Here is a 24,635-nt window from a genome sequence, read left to right on the forward strand (position 1 = left end):
CTGAAGAAGACCAAAAAAGTGGTCGAAACTTTGGGCAAAGTCAAATAACATCGTTTGATTTCATCAAGAGACTGCTTAACCGGTTACGTAGCATAACTATCCCATTCAGTCGAACCCTCCCAATCCATTAGGTCGAATAATCGTTGAGCTGAATAGATGTTACAGTAATTGGATAATAGGCCTTGAAAGACACAGGAAATATCTTAGAGAAAATAGTTAGTTGCTGGGCTACCAAACAACACTGCAGCACTGCAACTTATAAATAAACAACCTTTCCTTAAAGAAGGAACAATCTTCAGTTTCTTCACCAGCAAGTGCTATTTGCAAGAATAGCCTATTTAAAGAAGAAGAACAAATCTCCTACGGAGTGAGCAGTGAGACCGCCAATAAATAACATATGTAACAGTGCAATTCGAAAGAACAGCTCTTGATTTGAAGAAGGATAAAAAAAGTAGGGCCAGCACCCTAGCTACCAAAAAAAAACTCACTCAGATGAAGTTACCAGTTTGATCGTCAGCCAAAATTTTCAACAGTGTAACTTGAAAGAACAGCCTATTATCGAAAGAAGGTCAAATATTCTATAAAGTTATCAATTAGTTCGCCGCAAACTGCGCAACACATGAACAGCTTTTGATAAAAAGAAGGTAAATGATGAAACATTTAGCAATTCGTTCGCCAAACAACAACGTTACTGAATAGAACAGTCTGTTTTTAAAGATGGAAAAATCTCTGATGTTGCTAGCAATATAAACGCTTGAAAGTTCAATCTATGTGACAACGATGGCTTGTTGGTCATTACGCCTAATGTGCATTTGCTTTTATTTCCATTCGATTTAATGACACTCGGTCCTTTTGCTACTCCCTAAAGCCTCCTTAAAAATTTCAGAAATCTTTTGAATCGCTTTTAAAAATCTCGGCAACGCCCCTTAATGCCCCCAAATGCCTTTAAAACCTCCAGAAATTTTGAAACCCTCAGAATCCTTACTGCTTCTCCCATCCCCCTGAAACGTCTTTGAAAACCCTTGTTACCCTCTGAAACCCCATAAAATCCGAAAACCTTCAACCCAAAGCCTTCTATGGCCCTGAAGCCCCATAAAACCGTTTAAACTTCACGCCACCTTCTTCCTCCTCTAGATTCCCTATTGCTTCTTTATGACCTTCGCCATTTTGTCCCTTCCTTCTTTAGTTATTCTTGGGAACTCCTTTTGTTTTGCTTCCTGGCAATTTACATTGTTACTTACCTTACCGATCAGGCTAAGGCCGGGGTGGCCTCTGCTGTACATAGTAGCCGTCTCCATTCCACTCGGTCCATGGCTGATTGTCTCCAGTTCCGCACTCTGCGTAGGGTCCGCAGATCGTCCTCCACTTGGTCTACCCACCTAGCTCGCTGCGCTCCACGTCTTCTTGTACCGGTCGGATGACTCTCGAGAACCATTTTGGTTGGGTTGCTATTCAACATCCTGATGACGTGACCCGCCCATTGTAGCCTCCCGATTTTCGCGGTATGGACGATGGTTGGTTTTCTCAGCAGCTGATGCAGCTCGTGGTTCGCCTTCTCCAAATCCCGTCTTCCATCTGCACTCCGCCGTAGATGGTACGCAACACCTTTCATTCGAAAACTTCAAGGGTGCGTTGGTCCGCTGCACGTAGGGTCCATGTTTCGTGCCCATAGAGGACCGGTCTAATCAGCGTTTTGTAGATAGTTAACTTCATGTTACGGATCACTTTATTCGATCGTAGAGTTCTGCGGAGTCCAAAGTAAGCACAATTTCTTGCCACAATGTGCCTCTGAATTTCTCTGCTTGTATCGTTGTCGGCGGTCACCAGTGGCGGGCGTGGTGATTCCTCCCTGGAGCCCTTTGCAATCATGTACTTTGTCTTCGACACATAAGTGACTAATCCGATTCGCCTGGCACTCTTTAGTCGGATGTACGTCTCCGCCATCATCTCAAATTTGCGAGCTTTAATATCAGTATCGTCAGCGAAACCAAGCAGCTGAACGGACTTCGTGAAAATTGTTCCACTCGTGTTTATCCACGCTCTCCTTATTACACCCTCTAAAGCAATGTTGAACAGCAAGCACGAAAGACCATCACCTTGCCGTAACCCTCTGCGAGATTCGAAGGGACTCGAGAGTGTCCCTGATACTCGAAATACGCACATCACTCGATCCATCGTCGCCTTGATCAATCGTATCAGTTACCAATTTGAAATCGATGAACAAGTGATGTGTGGGCACGTTGTATTCGCGGCATTTCTGCAACACCTGGCGGATGGCGAACATCTGGTCCGTTAAAGCGCGTTCACCTATAAATCCAGCCTGATATTGCCCCACGAACTCTCTTGCAATCGGTGATAGACGGCGGCATAAAATTTGAGAGAGTTACAAGATACTCAGCTCAGTAGTGTGATCGCGCGGCAGTTCCCGCAATCCAACTTGTCGCCCTTTTTATAGATGGGACACACGATACCTTCCATCCATTTTTCCGGTAATACTTCCTCCTCCCAAATCTTGGTAATGACCCAGTGTAGTGCTCTCACCAGTGCTTCTCCACCGTATTTGAGAAGCTCGCTTGGAAGTTGATCTGCTCCAGCGGCTTGTTTTTCAACCGGCCAAGCTCCTCTTCAATCTCTTTGAGGTCAGGGACCGGAAATCTTTCGTCCTGTGCACATACTCCTAGATCTGTTACCACGCCACCTTCGGTACTTGCAACGTCGCCATTGAGGTTCTCATCGTAATGCTGCCGCCTCTCGACCACCTCACGCTCGCTCGTGAGAATATTCCCGTGATTATCTCGGCACATGTCGGCTTGTGGCACGAAGCCCCTGCGCGAGCGGTTCAGCTTCTCGTAGAACTTTCGTGTGTTCTTAGTGCGGTACAGCTCTTCCATCGCTTCGCGATCTCGTTCTTCCTGCTGGCGCTTCTTCATCCGGAAGACTGAGTTCTGCCTGTTCCGCGCCTGGCTGTAACGTGCCTCATTCGCTCTCGTACGGTGTTGCAGCATTCTCGACCATGCTGCATTCTTCTCGTTTTTCAACTGTTCACATTCGCCGTCGTATCAGTCGTTTCTGTGATTCGGAGTCAGGAAGCCTAGTGCTGTAGCCGAGGTGCTACCTATGCCGGATCGGATGTCCCTCCAGCCATCTTCAAGTGTAGCTGGTAGGGCCAATGCTAACTGCTGCGCGTAGTCTTGAGCCACTTCTACGTTACGCAGCTGCTCGATGTTGAGCCTTTGCCTTTGATGTTGACGTCACCTTCTGAATGTTGTACACCGTGATTAAAGGGGTCGTGGGTTTCAGGCATATCTAAACGCAATGATTTATAAGAATTCCATGACTGTACTGTCTATATGTTCAAAACATTTGCATTTAGAAATATTGTAGTACAGGAAAACTCCCTTATTTCGTGATGCACACCGCTATGCTGTAAAACCAACCATGCGTCTCCATTTTCCAAATCAGTAGTGTTACATTACGAATGTAATATTTCTAAAACAGGCAGGTTCAATAAAAAAGGTTCACCGGATTTAAATTAATTTCTCTTTGATTGATTGCTTCCTAAACCAACTACCCTTAACCGGTTTCGAATCATTTTTCCAGTCCAGTGCTAGTACCTTATCGCGTGCCATAAATTGTATGCACTAACTAGACTCCCCTCTTGATGGAATTTATGACCGAAAGGATACCCCTTTCAAAGACGTACTTCAGCGACACCTACCCATTGAAAGCACTTTTTTATCCCAACAACGACCCTTCAGAAAGTTAGGTGTGTGATTTTTTTCCACCCGTCGCACAGTGATACTGCATTGTGTACATTTTTTGTGCCTTAGGTATCCCTTGTTGGTTGAAGGACAGGTGATACAAAGAACCGTTCTAAACCATGGGATCTTTATTAGCGTGGAAAGTACACAAAAGGGTTGTAATAAAAACATTGCCGATCCTGTTAATCATAACGACCGGCGTTTTTACACTTTCCAGCGCACATCCCGTACCGCATAGCAATAGGAGTTTTTTCTTCACATTTCTCCGATCTTTTCGTTCTTTTCATTGCTGGGATCAACTTTTTAATGCTGTAGCAAATCGCACACGAATGAGAAGCTGTCGGCTGTAAAATTATTTATTATTGCTCACGTGTAGCTTACCTAGTCAAGTCTCTAGCTGGTGCGCTCGTAGTTTCTTAGCTTGCACAGAAAGCGGCACAGAAAGTTCGATGCTCTGGGGTGGGATTTGCTCGTGATGTTTTTGAAATGGTTTGAATAATGACTTCACGTACTAGAAACAGTGGGTTTCAACCGAGATGGGAAGTAGGTATTAATCAATTATTAATTAGTTCAAAATCATACAATTTAAGATGAGCCATAGTAGGCCACAATAATCGATTTACGGCTGCCGCTCTCCATCTTCGTTCTCGCCCAATGTTCGTCAAATCACGCTCCAACGCCCATACTGCCCTCTGCGCTACACGCCTTTTTGTGCTAACCGAATCAGTAGCGAACACCAACTTTGCAGGGTTGTTGTCCGCCATTCATGTAAAAGAACGCCCTGCCCACCGTATCCTTCCGGCGTTGACGACCTTCTACCAGCTATTGGCTAAAGTTGTCCTATCTTCCCTGGAAGCTTGGGTCATCACTAGTATAGACTACCCGTTGGACTGAAGATCCTGGCTGGAAAAAGGGGGGCTTGGACAACTAAACTTGCTGTTGGTCGGCCCGCCATTTTGTCTGTAGTTCAAGTATGATTCGGGAGACCTTGGAAGTAACGGAATCCCACTTGTCCGCCCAGGTATACCCGGTACATCCTTTCAACAATGTTGTCCGGAGTGATATCTCTACCGCATACCTCCTGCATACTCAACCTTTGCTCCACACAGCATGGGTATTCAAAGAGCGCATGCTCCGCGTTCTCGTCACAGTATGCGCATTCTGGACATGAGGGGGAACCTGCATGTCCGAAACTGTTAGTAAGTATATGAGTGAGTGGGTTAGTGATTGAGCCCGTTAGCGAGTTAAGGACAAACGTCTTAAAATCCCGCTTCAACATTACATCGAAACTTCAGACGTACCAATATAAAGAAGCAAGCTTCAAACAACAATGTATTTCATTATTCTGTTTTTGCTCACTTGTAATTAGCTTAAAATAAAAAGCTCAGGTGCACAGGTTTTGTTTATAAAAAGACTTGTGCCCTCGAAATCGTGAGTAGGTGCCAAATTCGGCCATTGTGGTGGCCATTTCGGGATTCTAACAAGTCTGTCCTTAAAGACTGCTAATGAGAAAATGATGGCTGTAGTGACTTCGTGAGCGTTGTGAGTTGATAAGTAAAGAGTGAATGAGTGAATTACCCGAGCAAAGTCTGATAGCAAATTGAAAACTTATTTTGATGTTGTGATGTTGCAAATTTTGATAACTCAGGCTGTTGTCGTTTTGGTCGTTGTCGCAGCAAAATCTATCTGTGGTCAGCTATCCTCTATGGTTCAAACCAATTATCATTACCAGCTCAATCTCTTTAGATCGCATTAGGCACTCACTCTCTTTACACCATTTAGAACCTTCGTAGTACAAACGCAGTTTGTTGAGAACAGTAGTAATCAAACCGCGCGCGGAGAACAACGCTGTTGCGGACACTAGGTTCCGTGTGATAATTAAATAGAATAACAAATTAATAAACGGAATCCGAATGTTCTAGTCTTTATTCTAATAAAGTGTCATTCATTTCCTAAACGCCGCGTGTGATTCTAAATTACCCGAAGTCCGAGAACAGTCGCGAAAACGGTTACATTAAATGGTCCTTCGAGCCGGATTTCGGGGACTCTCAAGTGACCAAAAGTGACAGTGCCATAGCTAACAAAAGCACAGTTGTGCGAAGAAACCCTCCGCTTGGGTTCAGTGAACTCGATCTTCCGAACATCGACCTCGACAGTGTGGTGATATCATTTTGGATGCTGTATTGTTCCCGGTTTGCTGATCAACGTGGTGAAGCTGTGGAGAATCAGCCCAACGACGACGACGGCGGCGCAGAGATGATAGCAGCAGCGTGCTGAAAACGGGGAAGTACTAGGTGCATGGTAATGATTGATGGTGGACTCTATGCATGCGAGTCACTGGTGCAAATTGAAATTGATTGCGACCAATAAATGATGCCTAGGATCGCATGAAGGTGTTTCTATCTCCTTATGGAAATTGTGGGTGTAGGTGAGCCTCTGTGTCTACCATCTCTATGGTTGGTCTTTCAAATCGCTGCATTTCTGGTTCTGGTATTCTGCTCGGTTGGATCCCCTCGCTGCTGTCAATGGTTCTTGCCCTTCCCCCAATCTCTGTCAATACCGCGGGTCGTGTGGGACGTCGAGTTGATAATTCGCGTTTCGGGTGCACAGTGGGAGTGATTTGCAGTGAGTGAATTTGTGTGATCAACAACTGAATTTCTGTGAACTATCAGTGATTAAAGTGCAAAAATGGCAAATGAACTACGAAATCTAGTCAAACAAGAACGAAATAGTTTAAAAACTTTTGAAGCAGTGGAATGTTTTCTCGATAATTTTGACTCTAGTGTGCATAGTGTTGAAGTTGAAATTCGTTTGGAACGTCTTGAGGCTGCTTTCAGCGAATTTCACCGTGTTCGAAGACAAATTGAACTGATTACAGAAGATGTAGAAGAGGATGAAGAAAGTGAAATGGAGAAAACACTCAGTGAAACATCGTAGGCTAGGCTCAAGCAGAAGGAAGCAGAGAATGAGAAGGTCGTGCTGGATGTCGAGAACAATTATTGTCGTTTGAAAGCTGCATTGATGAGCCGATTATCGGAACAACCTTCAACTCAGCCCAACCTGCAGCAGCTAACGGCTCAAGGTACTTCAACTGGTCTGTCTCGTGTCAAGCTTCCGGAAATCCGTCTACCAACCTTCGGAGGACTTCTCAAGGACTGGGTGACCTTTCGCGATACTTTTCGGAGTTTGATCCATAATAACCCACAGCTACCGGAAATGGACAAATTCACGTATCTACGGTCATCGCTCAGTGGAGAAGCTCTTCAGGAGATCAATTCCGTGGAAATGTCAGACGTCAACTATGTGGTTGCCTGGACGATGCTGGAGAAGCGATATGAAAACAAGAAATTGATTGTTAAAGCCCATCTTGATGCCTTGTTTTCGATTGAGCCCATACGCAGAGAAGGATACGAGTTCCTCAGTCGTCTAATCAGCGATTTTGATAAACATCTTCTCATGTTGGATAAAGTTGGAGAAGACACAAACAACTGGAGCACCATTCTTGTCTACATGGTGTGCTCTCGTCTAGATTCCACCACGCTTCGAAATTGGGAAACACACCATAACTCAAAGGAAGTGCCCAAGTACAAGGACCTCATGCATTTCCTAAGAGATCAGTGCTCCGTGTTGCAGTCTGTGGCTCCAGCTAAAGCTATCGTTGTCCCTGAGAAGAAGGCAAAGTTCTCCGTTACCAACTCTGTTGTTCAACCAGCGTTCAAGTGCCCATTTTGTGGAGAAGGATTCCATTCTGCTTTCCGATGTCTGAAGTTTCTGAAACTGAAGGTTCCCGAGCGCAGCGAAGCAGTACGAAGAAGTCGGCTTTGCCTGAACTGCCTATATCCTGGACATCAGGCGCGTGTATGCAGTAGAGGAGCATGCCACCATTGCCAGCAGAAGCATCATTCCCTGCTGCACCCGGAACAGCAGCCATCAAGCGAACATCGGAACAGATCCTCCGTCCCACAAGGGCAACCTAGACCCTCAGCAGTCAATCAGCAGCAACCACAGACACAGTTACCAAACCAGCACCAACCTGCACAAGCTCACACTACACAGCAACCCACACGCACACCTTCCGCATCACACTCGCAATCCACCGCACAACCATCCACCTCACATCAATCAATTACCAATCAGAACACTGTAGCCCTGCCGACAAACACATAGTTTTCTACGCAAGATATTCTATTATCAACTGCTCTTGTCTGCGTACAGGACAGTTACGGCAATTCGCGACTAGCCCGCGCGTTGCTAGATTCGTGTTCGCAGTTTTGCTTTATGGCAACACAGTTCTCTAGCAAACTGAACCTACAAAGTTCGGCTGAACATATGTCGGTTCAAGGCATCGGTGGTTCTGTAACCATAGCACGGAAGTCGGTGAAAGCGACAGTCCTCCCTCGAATTTCGGATTTGTCACCATTCCACGAGGAGATGACTTTCTACGTCTTACCCGAACTGACTACAACCTTACCAGCACGGAAGATTAACGTCGTCAACTGGAATTTCCCGAGCAACATCACATTCGCCGATCCGCAGTTCCACGAGCCAGGTCGTATAGATCTAATCATTGGAGCAGAACATTATCTGGATCTGCTCACCGACGGTCGGGAGAAAATTGTGGATGGAGGCCCTACGCTGCAGAACACAGTTTTCGGATGGATAGTGTCTGGTCGAGCAATCGATCATTCGTTATCAGTGCAGCAAACGTCAGCATATTCCTGCACACTTGCGAACCTACAAGAACAGCTATCAAAGTTTTGGGAACTGGAAACCTGCCACACCCATTGCACTCAGTCTGTGGAAGAAACCGCATGTGAAGCATACTACGACCAAACAACCGTTCGCGATGAAAGTGGTAGATTCGTCGTCACTCTTCCCAAGAGAGATTACATCGTTGCTCAGCTCGGAGAATCAGAAGGCATTGCAACCAGAAGGTTTCTCGGCTTGGAGAGAAGATTTCAACAGAATCCAGAACTGAAGGCAGCGTATGCAGAGTTCATCCGGGAATATGAACAGCTTGGACACATGGTGGAAGTTCCAGTTTTGGCATCACAAGGCAACGAAGTCTCCCCTTCCTCATCATGCAGTATTCAAACTAGACAGCACCACAACCAAACTGCGCGTGGTGTTCGATGCGTCTTGCAAAACCAGCAGTGGAGTTTCGCTCAATGATGCACTAATGGTCGGCCCCGTAATCCAAGAAGACTTGATCTCCATCACTCTCCGGTTTCGGCTGTTTTGTGTGGCAATTGTAGCGGACATAGAAAAAATGTATCGCATGATACTAGTCCAGCATGGCGACCGGTCTCTCCAGCGAATTGTTTATCGAAGCTCACCCGATGAGCCCCTGAGAACGTATGAGCTGACTACCGTCACTTACGGCACAGCTGCAGCTCCGTATCTGGCGACGAAGTGCCTTCAGCGACTAGCAGATGAAGAAGCATCCAAGTTTCCACGTGCTGCGAAGGTACTACGAGAAGATTTTTATGTCGACGACATGTTGACCGGAGCGAACACCATAGAGGAAGCGAAGCAGTTGGCGGAAGAAATGGTGGAACTCACTGCATCCGGAGGATTCAACCTACGAAAATGGAACTCCAATAGCAAGGAGCTGCTGGCACAACTCCCACAAGAACTGTTGGATAGCCGAGCATTGCTAGAGCTAGATTCTTCGTCCTCTCCAGTGAAGACACTAGGCTTGCAATGGGAGCCACAATCAGACAGCTTCCGGTACGATTCACCACAGTGGAATAACGATGTTGTTCCAACCAAACGTATAGTTCTCGCTGAAGCGGCTCGGTTATTTGACCCACTAGGCTTGATCGGTCCTGTAGTCGTTATCGCAAAAATCTTTCTACAAGAACTATGGAAACACAATTGCGGCTGGGATGATCCATTACCTGAAGCGATGCAACAATTTTGGCAAGAATACAGGTTGAACCTGACCGCCCTGTCCTCCTTTTCGATTCCACGCTGGATTGGATACAAGGCCAAAGCAGTTTCAATGGAATTGCATGGGTTTTGTGATGCATCGGACAAGGCCTACGGTGCGTGCATCTACACACGTTGCACGCTGATGGATTCTTCAGTAGAAGTACGCTTGCTCATTGCCAAATCCCGTGTTGCGCCGTTGGAGGACCTCAAACGGAACAAGAAGAGACTGTCAACCCCTCGTCTTGAGCTTTCGTCCGCATTGCTACTTTGTCATCTGTATGAGAAGGTCAAGGCCAGCATTCGTATTCCCCATAACGCAAGCTTCTGGACCGATTCGACAATCGTTGTGCATTGGCTATCCTCTTTGCCCTCGAGATGGCAGATTTTCGTAGCCAATCGTGTTTCCGAGATTCAGCACATCACCAAGGGTTTCGTTTGGAATCACGTAGCTGGTGCGGAAAATCCGGCGGATGTCATTTCTCGAGGTATGACCCCGGCTCAACTACTGTATCACACAATTTGGCTTGAAGGTCCGGCATGGCTGCGTCGAGACCGCAGCACTTGGCCGGTGGCAAGCCCCGAAGAGGATTTCGATCGAACATTACTGGAAGAGCGAAGCGCAGTTGCAATCCCAGCTCAGTCCAAGCCAAACAGCGAGTTATTCGGTCTACATTCGTCTTTGTTCGTATTGGTGCGAAGAGTTGCATGGATTCGCCGTTTCATCCACAATTGTCGACGCCCAGAAGAAGTACGCAGCGGAAACATCAACCACATCGAACACCAAGAAGCCATGCTGTCGCTGGTACGTCTGGCCCAGAACGAATCGTTTCCAGAAGAGATTTCTGCACTACAGCGCGGAAATCAAGTGAAACCGTCATCTCCAATCCACAAACTCTGGCCAATACTCGTCGAAGGTGTACTGCGTGTCGGTGGTAGACTTTCAGAAGCACCTGTGTCATCAACTCGTAAGCATCCAGCGATTCTCTGTTACCGGCATCCCCTGAGCAAACTGATCGTAGTAGACTACCACTTGAGGCTGTTTCACGCGGCGGGTCAACAGCTGCTAACCAGCAGTGTACGAGAGAAGTACTGGCCCACTCAAATCCGTCGACTAGCAAACACGATTATCCACGAATGTGTATCCTGTTTCCGTAACAAGCCGAAGGTGTTAGATCAGCTCATGGCAAACCTACCGTCAGAACGTGTATCGCCAGCACCGCCATTCGTGAAGGTTGGTGTGGACTATTGCGGGCCATTCTTCGTTGCCAACTCCAACCGACGCGCAGCTCCACGGAAATATTTTCTCGCTGTCTTCGTGTGCTTGGTGACTAAGGCAGTTCACCTTGAACTGGTTGGAGATCTGACCAGTGCTGCCTTTATTGCTGCGTTCAAACGTTTCGTCGCACGTCGAGGTAAACCCGTCCTGGTAATGTGTGACAATGCTCTCAATTTTGTCGGAGCAAGACGTGAGTGTTGAGAAGGATAGAGCAATCAGATCTGGTACAGATCTGGATACATTGTGGAAAATAATTAACATAGTAGTCCTTGCTTTTAGAGCAATTGTCATTCTTTTAAAGAAGCATTTCAGTCTTTGAACGAACCTTATTAAGAGAAGACGCAAACATTATGGCTTTGGTGAAAACGTTGTACACGTCCGGTCACAACATTGGCGTAGTCGAGTCTTCCACAAGCGGGAGTAAATCTTTTGACGGACTAATGAAGCGAATTAGAAGAAACACGAATTTTCAAGCTTCGACTGGAAATGGTATGAAATTTCAAAATTTTGTGTAGAGTGCGGCAATTCATCGGTTAGAAGTGCTGTGGTATGATAGAGAGACAGTTGTTAGTCTGGGCTCCGATAGAGAAGGCGGAGTACCAGAAGAATAAGATTGGACCCTGATAGAGAAGGCAGTGGTCCCGTGGATTCCGACAGAGAAGGCGGAGTACCACAGAAATCCTTCGGGACTCTGATAGAGAAGGCAGAGATCCCTTGAGACTGGACTCCGATAGAGAAGGCGGAGTACCAGAAGGATAAGATTGGACCCTGATAGAGAAGGCAGAGGTTCCGTGGACTCCGATAGAGAAGGCGGAGTACCACAGAAATCTTACTGTACTCTGATAGAGAAGGCAAGATCCTAATGGACTACACTCTGATAGTGATAGAATGATCACTGATGGAGTTGTCAAAATAATGAAGTGACTGATTTTTTGAGAAAAACGTAACAAACTAAAATACATCTCTCATAGAGTGTAGATTACTTTCATTAAAGTCAATATGCCAAATTCAGAATATGATGGATCTTTTAGTTTATTGAAATTTGCTCCATTGAAACAAACAAATAGACGAGACTTGATTGGTCCATGCAGCAGACTTAGTTGCGACGGCTGTAGCCCTGCGCCGACGGGTTGGTCACCTGGACAACGATGTTGTTGAAGTCCAGCTGCTTCAACATCTCCTTGGACTTCGGATTCACTTCGATGATGTCCTGCTCCAGAGCGGACACCTCCGGTACGTAGTTATCTCTGCGTTCACGTTCCTCCTCCTGCAGCTTGATGAAGATACCACGGACCTGCGAGTGGCTCAGACGCTTCATCAGGCGTGTCACGAAACCAGCGATCTTGTTGAGAGCGTTTGATGTGCATTAAAGTAGAGGAAATAGTGAGACAGATAGGAGATTTCCAAAGAGTGAAATTTTCATCTTCAGTTGGAGATATCAATACCAATTTTAAAAAGTCCTTAACGAAAGAATCGGCGTTGGGAATTGAATGATTAACGAAAGATTTTCTGCTGGTGTTGATTCTCACATTGTATGTTCGAATTTTCAACATTCTAGATGTAGATCCGTATATTATTATTAAACAAAACTTAATGGTTCTTTGCATGAATACAAAGTATCACTTACTTTTAGTTGATTTTATTAGTTTTCAAGAAAAAAAAAAATGTTAGATAAATATGTGCCATGTCATTTCGTAAAGTATTAATTTAGTTTTATTCTGTAATTGGCGGTCCTTCGAAAGTCATATTATCAAATGTAGAGCATGGTATTTAAAAAAATAGACACTAAAAAAATGCATTGATTTGAAGTAAGTTGAGCAATGAGATTTCTTTTTTCAATCTGAGAATTTGTACAATTGGAAAGATAAAAAAGACAATTAATCGTATACCTAGTTAATCAATAGCATGATTGTTGTGTAAATATCAGGAAAAACATTTAAAAATGTTCAAAAGGAATATGAAGCGTAAATCAAACATTTGTACAATGCAAATTATGTACCGTAATAAATCAAGTTACGACAAAAATAATTCATTTGTAACATATACAGATCAATGAGAGTAGGAGAGGGAAGTAATGTTGAGAAGGATAGAGCAATCAGATCTGGTACAGATCTGGATACATTGTGGAAAATAATTAACATAGTAGTCCTTGCTTTTAGAGCAATTGTCATTCTTTTAAAGAAGCATTTCAGTCTTTGAACGAACCTTATTAAGAGAAGACGCAAACATTATGGCTTTGGTGAAAACGTTGTACACGTCCGGTCACAACAGTGAGCTCAGCGAATTGCACCGATTGTTTCGCAACCAACAATTCCAGGAGTCAGTTGCAGAAAGCGCAGAAGAAGACGAAATTGAATTCCGATTCATTCCGGCAAGATCGCCCAACTTCGGCGGCCTCTGGGAGGCCGCGGTCAAATCGTTCAAAGGCCATTTCAAGCGCACCGTCGGGTCGAAGATTCTGCCGCACGACGCCATGCATACAGCAATCGTGCAAATAGAAGCGATCCTGAATTCCCGTCCGCTAACACCCGTTAGCAGTGATCCAATGGATTTCGAGGCATTGACCCCAGGTCATTTCCTCATTCAGAGACCACTAACCGCTGTTCCCGAACCAGACCTCAGCCATCTTCCGAAAACCCGCCTTTCACTGTGGCAGGAAATGCAAGACTACGTGCAGCACATGTGGAAGGTATGGTCAAGGCAATACTTGTCCGACCTCAACAACCGAACGAAGTGGCCACGTCGGCGAAACAATATCTCTGTCGGTACAATGGTTGTTGTAAGGGAAGATAATCTTCCCCCACTGAAATGGAAGTTGGGGCGAATAGTACAGGTCCACGCGGGTACCGATGGAAACATCCGCGTGGTAACGGTTAAAACACAGGATGGCCTGTTCCGGAGAGCAATATCCAAGATATGTGTCCTTCCCATCCGGGACAATCAAACTGATTCCACTACTGAAGATCATTGATTCTATTGCTTCTGCGCTTCGGCGCTTACTGTCAAACCAATTTGGGATCCATGAGCCGTTCCAACCAGTGTCCAGTCCTGTTCAGTAGTCAAGCATGTATTCTGTCCGTCCATGATGTCCTGTCCAGTTCAGCATTACTTCAGTATCGTCCTGTGAGGTCTGGCACAACCGTGTCAGCTAGTCCAAATGTCCTGTCCAATCAATGTGCCCAAATGCAATTTACTGTTGCAATGCCATTTGTCATCGTAGTTGAAGAAGTTGTCCAGTGTGTGCAGCCTATCCAATGAAGGGGATCCATGGTACCACCCTTCTCAACGTAACAATTCGGATCACCGATGGGTTTGGCCAACTCAAATCGGTGACTTCCTCCAAGTTGAAGTCCTCGCTGCCGCACAACAGCCTCGACGAAGTTCTACGATCAACCATTCCTACGACGAGAGTCGTCGTCACCGGCGCCGAGGGCGCTCGCGGAGGCCAGGAGGCCTCCGCGCCAGGCAAGTTTCTTTCAGTTTGGGTTATATAGTTGTAAAAACACCCGTTCATATTATAGGGCAATGCCACCGGGTCAGGAGACCCTCGGATCGTCATGGACATCTCGTATCTGTCATCCAGCCATCCGTTTGCTCAAGCATCATCGTGGAACAGGGCTCAGTCGCATCTTGTGCAAGGCCTTCGTCAGGAAGGTCACCTCGGTTCGGTCCCAGATGTATTCCGAAGTTTCCCCAGCGTACAACATTACTCCGATCGGACGGATCGTAAGTGATGCTCCCAGAAGTCGTCGTTCAACAAGTCGCAGCCATCTGAAGTCAAACCAGCAATATCAACAGCAGCAGCAGCAGTCAGTGTCAGTACAGAACTACTGTTCCTCAGTGTCGAATAATGTATCGTTAGAATATAAGCATTACGAGTATAGAGATGTAGAGTAGGGAATTTGAAATCGATATTTCAAGGCGGCCGGTATGTCGCAGCAAAATCTATCTGTGGTCAGCTATCCTCTATGGTTCAAACCAATTATCATTACCAGCTCAATCTCTTTAGATCGCATTAGGCACTCACTCTCTTTACACCATTTAGAACCATCGTAGTACAAACGCAGTTTGTTGAGAACAGTAGTAATCAAACCGCGCGCGGAGAACAACGCTGTTGCGGACACTAGGTTCCGTGTGATAATTAAATAGAATAACAAATTAATAAACGGAATCCGAATGTTCTAGTCTTTATTCTAATAAAGTGTCATTCATTTCCTAAACGCCGCGTGTGATTCTAAATTACACGAAGTCCGAGAACAGTCGCGAAAACGGTTACAGTCGTTATAACGATTAAAACATCAAAAATGAGAGCAGAAAAATGTTCCTGTAACAGCAAATTGAAAACAGTTCCTGCTATCGATGATAGCAAATTGTTTTTGTTATCAGCGTAAGAGAAATGAAAAATCGTTAAATGTAGAGTTTCTTGGTTGATATCAAATCATAAATACAATAACGTAATTGCACTAATGATATTTCCCTAGAATTACTTTACATAGTTAAGTAAAAGATTGAAAACTATTCTAATAGTAAATATTTAAAATGACAGCAAACCACAAACAAAATTTGTAATCAAATTAAGTAAAAATAAATTGATATCAAAATGTGATGTCAATTTGTTGCTGAATACAAATCGTGTTTTCGATTTGCTGTAATTTTGTTGTTAGACTTTGCTCGGATAGCTCGTGAGTTAGTGAAATAATGAATGAGTGTATTAGAGAGTGATGTACTTATGAGTGAGTGAGCTGGTAAGTTAGTGAGTGGGTGAGCCTGTTAGTAAATGATGTAGTGAGTTAGTGAGAAAGTGATGTAGTAAGCTAGTGAATTGGGGAATACTGTAGTTAGTTGGTAACGAATAAGAGATTGAGTTAGCGAGTTGGTGAATTAGTGAGTGAGTAAACCTGTTAATGAATGAATATGTGAGTTGGTTAGTGATGTAGTATGTTAATAATTTAATTAGTGAGTGAGTAAATGGGTTAGAGAGTGAGTTAGTGAGTGAGTAAGCCTATTAATGGAAGAGTGATCGAATTAGAGAGTTAGCCTGATTGTCCGTGAATTATATTGATAAGAACGAATGAAATCAATGGCAAGAGTAACCCGAGCAGAGGAGAATGTCTAATACATAACAACAGAATCACATTGCTTGTTTTTATATCATTATTTGTTATTATTAACCTATGAAAGTATTGCTTTTTATAACATGTTTTGTTGGGCAACCTTATTTTTTTATGATCAAATTATTGAGATTCATCCCATAAATAACATTTCAATAATTTATTTTGCTGTAGACCAAATTTTGTTCGAAAGAGTGTAATCAGTTTCGTACCTTTTGATTCCGCCCTATGTTAAAAGGTACGAAACTGATTACACTCATTCGAAGAGGGTATTCTGCTTAGAGGGTTTGAAAAGTCGGTACAAGATCAAGTTTTGTTACTATTCTACCATTAAAAATGTACAAATATGTGATGAACTAAAACACATCAATAACAAGTTTTCATATTCACTGCAAAATTCATTGTTATTAAGTTGTTATTGAATCTAACAAAACATGTTATTAAATTAGTCTTCTAGGAACATTTATTTTTTATTTTTGTTATTTTGCCGTTTATGACAGACAAGTTTGTAACATAATAAGATATGTTAATAACATAAAAAATACTGATTTCATTATACAGTTATTATGACAAAATAACATATTTTATTATATTCTCTTCTGCTCGGGAATTGGAAAAATTTACGAATAAAATTTATGGGATGGAAAAGCTGTAACAGGATAGAGATGCCTATGTCCTGTGCAAATCAATGAAATGCGTTCAAACCTCGGATCTGACGGGTAGTGTTCTTCTAGCAGAAATTGATTGGCAGTACTGCCCATCCGTTAAAACGCTGACTGAGGTTTTCCAAGATTATCTCAGCATTTTTTCCTGAGATTCTTCCAGGAATTCCTTCCGTGATCTCTCCACATTTATTTTCTACGATCCCTCTAGGATTTCCTTCTGTGATTTCTCAGGGAGCTATACCTACGATTCTTTTTGAAAGAATTCCAGAATAAGTTTTCGAAATAAGTTTCAAGAGCAATCCCAAAAAGAGTTCGAAAATTAATCCCAGAAGAAGTTTCCGAAGAAATCCATGAAGGATTTTCTGAAACAACAGGGCCACGAAACGTCAAAGCTGGCTGATGTATTTAGCCATTGCGATTGAGCAATAGGCTAAGATATTTTATCACATTCTGTTGCACTTTTTTTTCGTTTCATCGTGAAGAAAATGGCTTAGGAATGTTATAAGCTTATTTCTATTACATATGAATCAGAATATTCACAACAAGCTTCTCACTTTGGGACTTATCAACTCACTCACTTTTGATCCTGCTCACTTACCAACACACACTCGTCGTTTTAATCACTTACAAGCACAGTTAACAAAATTCACTCGCTCATGATAATTCACTAATTCATCACTTTTCTCTCAAACTCACTGGCACACTCATTCAAAAAATCACTAATCATCTCACTTATAGGTTAATGGTTCACAACTTACTTTTTCTTGAGCTCACTCACTAGCTTTTACCAATAACTTGCAGCTTACATTCACACATATCAATCCATTCGCTTATCAACTTACTCACTTACTCATCAACACACTCACCCACAAAATCTCACTCACTTGATCTTTATTTCACTCACTCGCTAGCTCACATATCAATTAATTCACTCACCAACTCACTTATTCATTAACTCATTCATTGCTCAAGCCACTCATTCATCAAATCTAATGCACCGATTCACTTACATACCGATTCGTCTATCAATTCACTCGCAAGCTAACGTTTTTGCTATTCACTAACTCACCAACTCATAGAAAAAAAAACTCATACACCATCCCACTAATTTATTCGCAAACAACGAGTTCTCTCCAGACCGGAGTTTACCGAAAAGTATCGGCGCTTGTTTCTCGTTGCTCAATTTAAATTAATGTGAAATTTTTCGTTAAAATACTCCATGACACAAATTAGTGAATGGTTGAGTAAAAACCAATTCACTGACTCGCAAACTCACGACTACTTGCTCACGAAAATTTTTAACTTAAAACCGGCAGTCCTGATAATTGCACAACAAAAAATAAGCAACGAGCATAACACAGAAATGAACTATTGGGGGTACGTTTTCATATATTTTTTTTTGTTTTTCAATACTGAAAACTTTCGCATAAAATATACATTATAGTTTAGTAGTTATTTATTCTCATGTACATAATAAAATATGTGAAAATTTCATTTGTTAATTTGGGAGCATTCATAAAATACGTCATAGCGGGGAGGGGGGAGGGGGGTGTGGATTTAGTTGCGGAAAGTGTGATACGCAATGTATAAGGTATACGAAAACACCGTGCAAAGGAAGGAGGGGGTTCAAAATTCCAGAAATTTGCGTGACGTACTAAATGGATACCCCAAACCAAACCAAAGCATGCTTTCATTGGCGTTTGGGACATTTTTGTGTTTTACAATTTGTTTAGAGATTAGAAAGAACTAAACCTGTGGCTGAATTGCATCTATACTTTTCATGGTTCACTTGGCATCTTAAAACGTAGTATTTTATGAGCATAAACTTTGTACTAATTTACACAAAACAGTAAACTTTAAACCCAATTTAGAAAAAAATCATTAAATATCATGTCTGTGAATTTTTTTTACATGAAAGCTAATGTATTTTTTAGATGATTGTCGATGAAAACACTTGCCCGAACTTGCCCGACTGCAAGAACGTCCTATATACATTTTGCGTGATTTTCGGGAACTTTCTATATAAAATCAATGCATATTTTATTTTTTCTAACTAATTTCCTCGATATATGCTTCATTTAAGCATTTTTCATTATTATAACTCGAAAATGGACATTCAATTTGTTTAAAAACGTTTCAGCATAAATAGCTGAACAACTTTGCCGAAGACACCATATCGTTAAAATGTAATTTGGCCAAAATGACTTATAGAACGTAAGAAAAGTTACCTGCCGCTCAGAATATCGGCCATGTCCATAGAAATATTTTCTCTGAAGACACCAAATGAGAATCTCGACATCTCGACGAGCTAGAGGTTTTTTCCGTGTATTTTCAATCCTGCCCCAGTGTGCGCCGTGACTCATCTGTTACTTGGGTACAGTCAAGAGAGTCATTCAAACGGCTCCTTAGCTTGGAAGTAAAGAATCCGACCAGAAGCATATCCCAACCAGCAATTTGGTTGCTATATCGAAATTGCAACTGAAATAGTCACACATATATAGCACCACAGAAATCGTATTCAATGCACGAAACAGGCATATACATACTAAAGTGGAGGCCATATCGAAACATATATACGATTACTGCGATTCCATCCAACATAATTTACGATTTGTCGAAAAATTTCTACGATTTTTGAATAAAAAAAAACAATTGGTATTCAGTGGGGATCGAACTTAGGTCCTTTGATTGAGAACTGCGCGTTATCTCTATCGACTATATTGCCAAGTTAAAAATAGAGAGTTAAGTGAATGGCATGAAATAAATAAAAATTAGCATGATACGGTGCGAGACTTGTGGTGGGAGCGTTGTTGTTGTGCATTGAGTGGCACCAAAAGTGGTGCCGTGCAAGAGGCCCGGAATTCACATCGTTGTTGGAATCTATACATTACTTATTGTAGGTCATCTGCTAGTATGAAAACCTATATATTTGGTTGAAATTATTGCTACCACGGAATATGTCAACAACAACAAAAATACAAATGTGTGATGAATACCATTTTTCATTTTTTCGCCATCATACAAATATGTAAACAAAACCATTTACGATTTCCGAGATTAAGATTCGACTATTAAAAGTGCAGTAACAATCATATGAGACTATAAAAATGAATATACGATTTCTACGATTTCATTCACTTCGTATACGACGCAAGTGGGACGCAAACGATCAATATACAACATTGTTATAGTTGTATACGATTTCACCGATTTTCATCACACCTTTAGGTAGCAAGCTCGATTTAGCAGATTCATATACGATTTGAAGCGACGATTTCCACGATTCAAAGAAATCATATATACGAAGCTAGCGAACTTGCAGATTGGCACTACCCAAGCAACACACTTGTTATAATAGAGTTATGACAGCGCAAGTTTTGGTTGTATAGAAGTTTATTTTACGTAATTCTAACATAGTGTTGAAATAACGTAAAATAAACTTCTATACAACCAAAACTTGCGCTGTCGTAACTTTTATATAACATGTGTGTTGCTTGGGTAAGGGTATGTTCCTATTGGAGAATTAAAATTAATTTTCACTTAAACTTGACAGTTCGATAATTATTTCCTTATGAGAACTGTCAAGTTGAGGTGTCGAACTGTCAAATTTAAGTAAAAATTAATTTTAATTCACCAATTGGAACAGACTCTAAGAATGTATGTTTTTTTCACGATTCTATCTGATTATGTGCGATCCTACCGATAGTATCTCGCACCTTTTATGATCGGAGACGACTATATGAAACAAAATCGCAATTGAAATTTAATTTGGCATGAAATGCGATTTCACGCAATTATTGTCAACAAATATACATATTATTATACAATTCTGATTCAATATATGAAAACATACGATTTTTTCCACACAATGATTTACGATATGTGGTTGGCTGGGATAACAAGATCATAACAAAATTTTATAACAACTGTTGTTAGAAATAACAAAAGTTGTTATAATTCTGTCATAAGGATTTTTTCATGTTAATATCTTTAACAAAATTATATTTACATTTGTAGTCACAAAATTATAACAAAACATGTTTCATTTATTTAAACAGATGTATAACAACATTTGTTATATTATACATTATAATATAAATTGCTTCTAACATAATTGCGTAACCCGTTTTTTGCGATCTTTGTTATATTTTTTGTAACAATTATTTAAGAATTTGTCGCGAATAGGGTCTGGAACCATTTGGGCAGGAGGACCTATTTTGGGCACTTGCTGCTAACTCAGTCAATTTTGAACCAATTGACTTAATTTTTGGGACACGATCAGATACGTACAGTGGCTAGTCATGTTCAAGTCAATCGGTTTGAAATTGACTGAGTTATAGTAGAAAGTGCCTAAAAGAGGTCCTCCTACCCAAATGGTCTAAGACTCAAGATGGATAGTTTTTGTTCTTTTGGTCACTCAAGCCAAGAGATTTATAACAAAACTTGTAGCGAATTTGTTCTGAAATATATAACCGAACTTGTTATAATTTTGTTATGATTTCGCAAGTTTAGTCTAACAAAATTTCATGTACTCTTGTTATGATCATATCTCAACTTGTTATATTTTTGTTTTAATTGGAACGAGTTTTGTTAGATATTTTGTTATTTAGTATTTAGTATTTCACGCTACTTCTTTTATAACAACCTGTAATAATTTTGTTTTTTCCATCTAGTCGGGAAGCGCTCATCTAGCGATTAGAAAATCCGTGGTTGGTTGTATTTCCACCGGAGCACGTGAATTTATTGCCTCTATTTGTCCACCGAGCACGTGTTCCTCTTGCGTTTCAAGAAATATGGAAAAGGTTGAACACCACTGTTGTAGAAGATAAAGTTGAATTGAGGAAGCTTGTCAGTTCCTGGCTCCGTTCGAGAATGAGTTATTGTCAGATACTCTGGCGAATGTCGAATGATAATTGTGCGGTAGTCATTAATTATGCTATTGTGCTTAGCGAATGACAGATTTTCACAATCCCCATCAAAGCCGTTTAGAATCTCTCTCCACTTGTTTCAAATCACGTTATGCAAATGAAGTGAAATGGATGAAATTTTTCCCTCTCCTGTTTGCTGATGCGATAAATTTGACGTTTTTTGACTCACTGTTTTTTTCCCTATACAAACACATCGGCAAGTTGCCGCGATAAGCCTATCCATCCATAAATTTGTCGCCTCCTGGTGCAGAATAATTTAATATGCCACTCCAACATAGTCGAGAAGTGCTCGTCCGAAAAGAGAATTATTCCAAATTTGTATGCGATAATTCTTTTTTTTTTCGCTCTATTCAAATCGAAATTGGTCACCCAGATTGCTACTTTCCCATCGACGTATTTTTCTGATTTCGCTTTTTTTGTTTCTTTTTTTTACAGAAATAACACATCGCTTCCAGACGGCTCGGTCCGAGGTTCGCGCCTTGCTGTTGCAGTGTTTGCTTCCGTGGTTGGAAAACGTGGAGCTGGTGGCCTCGAGCGTTCCACCCGCCACACCACTTTCCTACATTATGGTAAGACCTGTCAAGTGTCTGCTACTGGTGGTGCGCCGTGCTGTAAAAAATGAAATACCGTTTTTGTTGCTTTTTTTTCAACACGAAACTGCCATCACCGCGTGTATTGCCAATATCAGCACAAATTTTTATAGCCATTGCTGGTCGTGTCTCACCATCACCACCGACTGTCGTCGCGAGATTGTTTTTTTGAATTCCGAACTAAAGCAACATCACGACAGATAAACAAAACTTTTTCCGAAGCTGTTGAGTGCGATAATGTCATTTCAATGGAGAAAACTGTCTTCATTTTTTCTATCGCTATCTCCAACTCATAATCGTGCCACGTGCCCGTTAAAGTTAGCGGCGCCCATAATAATCACATTCTTTCCTTTCCCTTCCGATTCATATTCTCAGTACTATCCGGACTCATCGGGGACGCGCGGCAGACGGGAGGGCTCCGGTTCGACGGAAGCTACCGAGATGATTCTTAACAATCTGTTCTACATCACCGCCAAGGTAAGTATCGTCGTCGTAATACATAAGTGATGATATAGCGATTAGCATATGTGAATTTGCTCCGATGATCCCCAGACTTCTTGTGAACCCCGGCGATGATGATGAGCTTAACATGCTGATTAGTGTGCACTAATCTTGTTTTATGCATAATTGAGCAATTGAGTTTTCCGACTAAGGATGGTCATTTGCATTTCAAGAGGATGTAGCGATATTCCCACTTTGTCACACATTCATCCATCGTAGTGATCGAAGGATGAAGTGAAAATTGATAATTCTCGTTGATTAAATTTGCGCTAGCTGTATTGAAGCTTTAATGTAAATTCACAGAAGCAGAAATACACTTATCCATGCAAATGCCAGTCACTTCACCCATTGGATTATAATTATATTTAACTGAAAGCTGATTCTAAAAGCAGCTTTTTTGTTGTTTCTATTGTTCCTTTATAGGCACACTATATAAAACATGGGTTTCTGAAGCTTTTGAAAAGGTTGAAGGAATGCAATTATCTCTGATACATTTCACGCACCTCTACACCGCAGTTTTTGAACTTCATTAAACGATGTTCACGTGGACGGGCTTGGTGGTCTAGTGGTTGCCGCTTCTGATTCGTATCTAGAAGGTCATAGGTTCAATCCCTGACCCGTCCCTTTCATACCACTTTGTATCTTTCTATCTACTTTCTCTCTCTCTCTTTTCTCTACATAGACAACTCATGTATGTATATTCATATGTTCATAGCCATCGCTAGAACCAGAAACGAACTGCAAAAAATCGTTTCCCTTTCTTCCAACTTACACAGCACAGTGTATATAACGTCTACAAGTTATGCAACCAAAGCGAACTGTGCCGCATATACTTCATAGTAATCACCACACAATCTATCACCTTACGAACATCCCCATTCCATGGATCGCATCACCGACCCAACGGTGACTCCCAGATCTCCCATCCTTTTCGTCTAACAAATTCCCCAGTCCGTGCTGGTTTTGGGGATGCAGAGGTGATCTCGGTCTTTAGTAGCAACAACCAGCACACTCTAACATTCCTTTCCCTTCCCAACTGACTATAAGGACGTGGCCGGCGCCGTTATTGATCAAGAATGTATGAGCTGCTTAAATTGCACTTTGAGATTAAGTGGAGTGTCCCAGCCCTAACTCATTTGGATCTCACTGCAATTGGTACCAGCTCAGATCAATCACGGAGGAGCAACCATTGACACGTATAGTCAGATTTGATCGTGATCGTGATTCATTGAACGATGTTCACGTACTCTTGTAGTCGATTTCGATTTTTTTTATGCAGAAAAATGAAGATTGGTACTTTTATTCTCCTACTAATACCAGAAAACTTCGAGATAGTAGCAACTTTCTTCAAAATTTGTCGTTTTTTTGCGATGAAATCACGTTACGCCTTGATTCTTGTTTTTTTATTCGTAGTAAAACGTACCAATTACCAACTAGGACGCATGGGTTGGATCTTCTTTGAAGTAAATGCTTCATTCTTGCTAGTTAGTTAGAATACGCCAGTCGTTACCCACAATTTCCCCAAGCATTTTCTCATCCCTAGTTTGCTTCAGTGTTGGGAATACTCACTTGCTTCTATCTCAGTCCAGAAGCATACCATCAAAAAATGTTGTTTGAAGGGCTTTTAGATTGTAATTTAATCTGAAAGTTTGCCGAATAAAGTTAAGCTCGCAGACGCATACCACAGTTTTGAGAGAGCTGTGAGTACAAGGTGAGTAAAATTCGTGTAATTTATACTCACCTTGTGCTCACAGCTCGCTCACGGTTTTGGTATGCGTCTGAGACCTTTACTTTATTCGGCAAGCTTTTAGATTAAACTACAATCTAAAAGCCCTTCAAACATCATTTTTTGATAACATGCTTCTGGAC

At 42.0% G+C, this 24,635-nt stretch overlaps 2 protein-coding genes across 6 annotated transcripts in view; one reads left to right on the forward strand and one right to left on the reverse strand.

The window, feature by feature from the left end:
* The window catches only part of LOC109403764 (protein furry), a 460,946-nt gene that overhangs the window by 265,052 nt on the left and 171,259 nt on the right, over positions 1-24,635 (forward strand). For all 5 annotated transcript variants that reach the window (XM_062852871.1, XM_062852872.1, XM_062852874.1 and 2 more), the window contains 2 exons: positions 22,111-22,244; positions 22,641-22,742. In XM_062852871.1, coding sequence (XP_062708855.1) covers positions 22,111-22,244; positions 22,641-22,742 — 236 coding nt within the window. The remainder of the gene's footprint in view (positions 1-22,110; positions 22,245-22,640; positions 22,743-24,635) is intronic.
* On the reverse strand, positions 12,036-12,325 carry LOC134288856 (small ribosomal subunit protein eS17-like; the record flags this gene model as incomplete). The annotated part of the gene is made up of 1 exon (XM_062854764.1): positions 12,036-12,325. A coding segment is annotated over one exon (258 nt), but the record flags the coding sequence as incomplete, so codon positions are not given.

The sequence above is a fragment of the Aedes albopictus genome, chromosome 2, assembly GCF_035046485.1.
Source record: "Aedes albopictus strain Foshan chromosome 2, AalbF5, whole genome shotgun sequence".
NCBI lineage: Eukaryota > Metazoa > Arthropoda > Insecta > Diptera > Culicidae > Aedes > Aedes albopictus.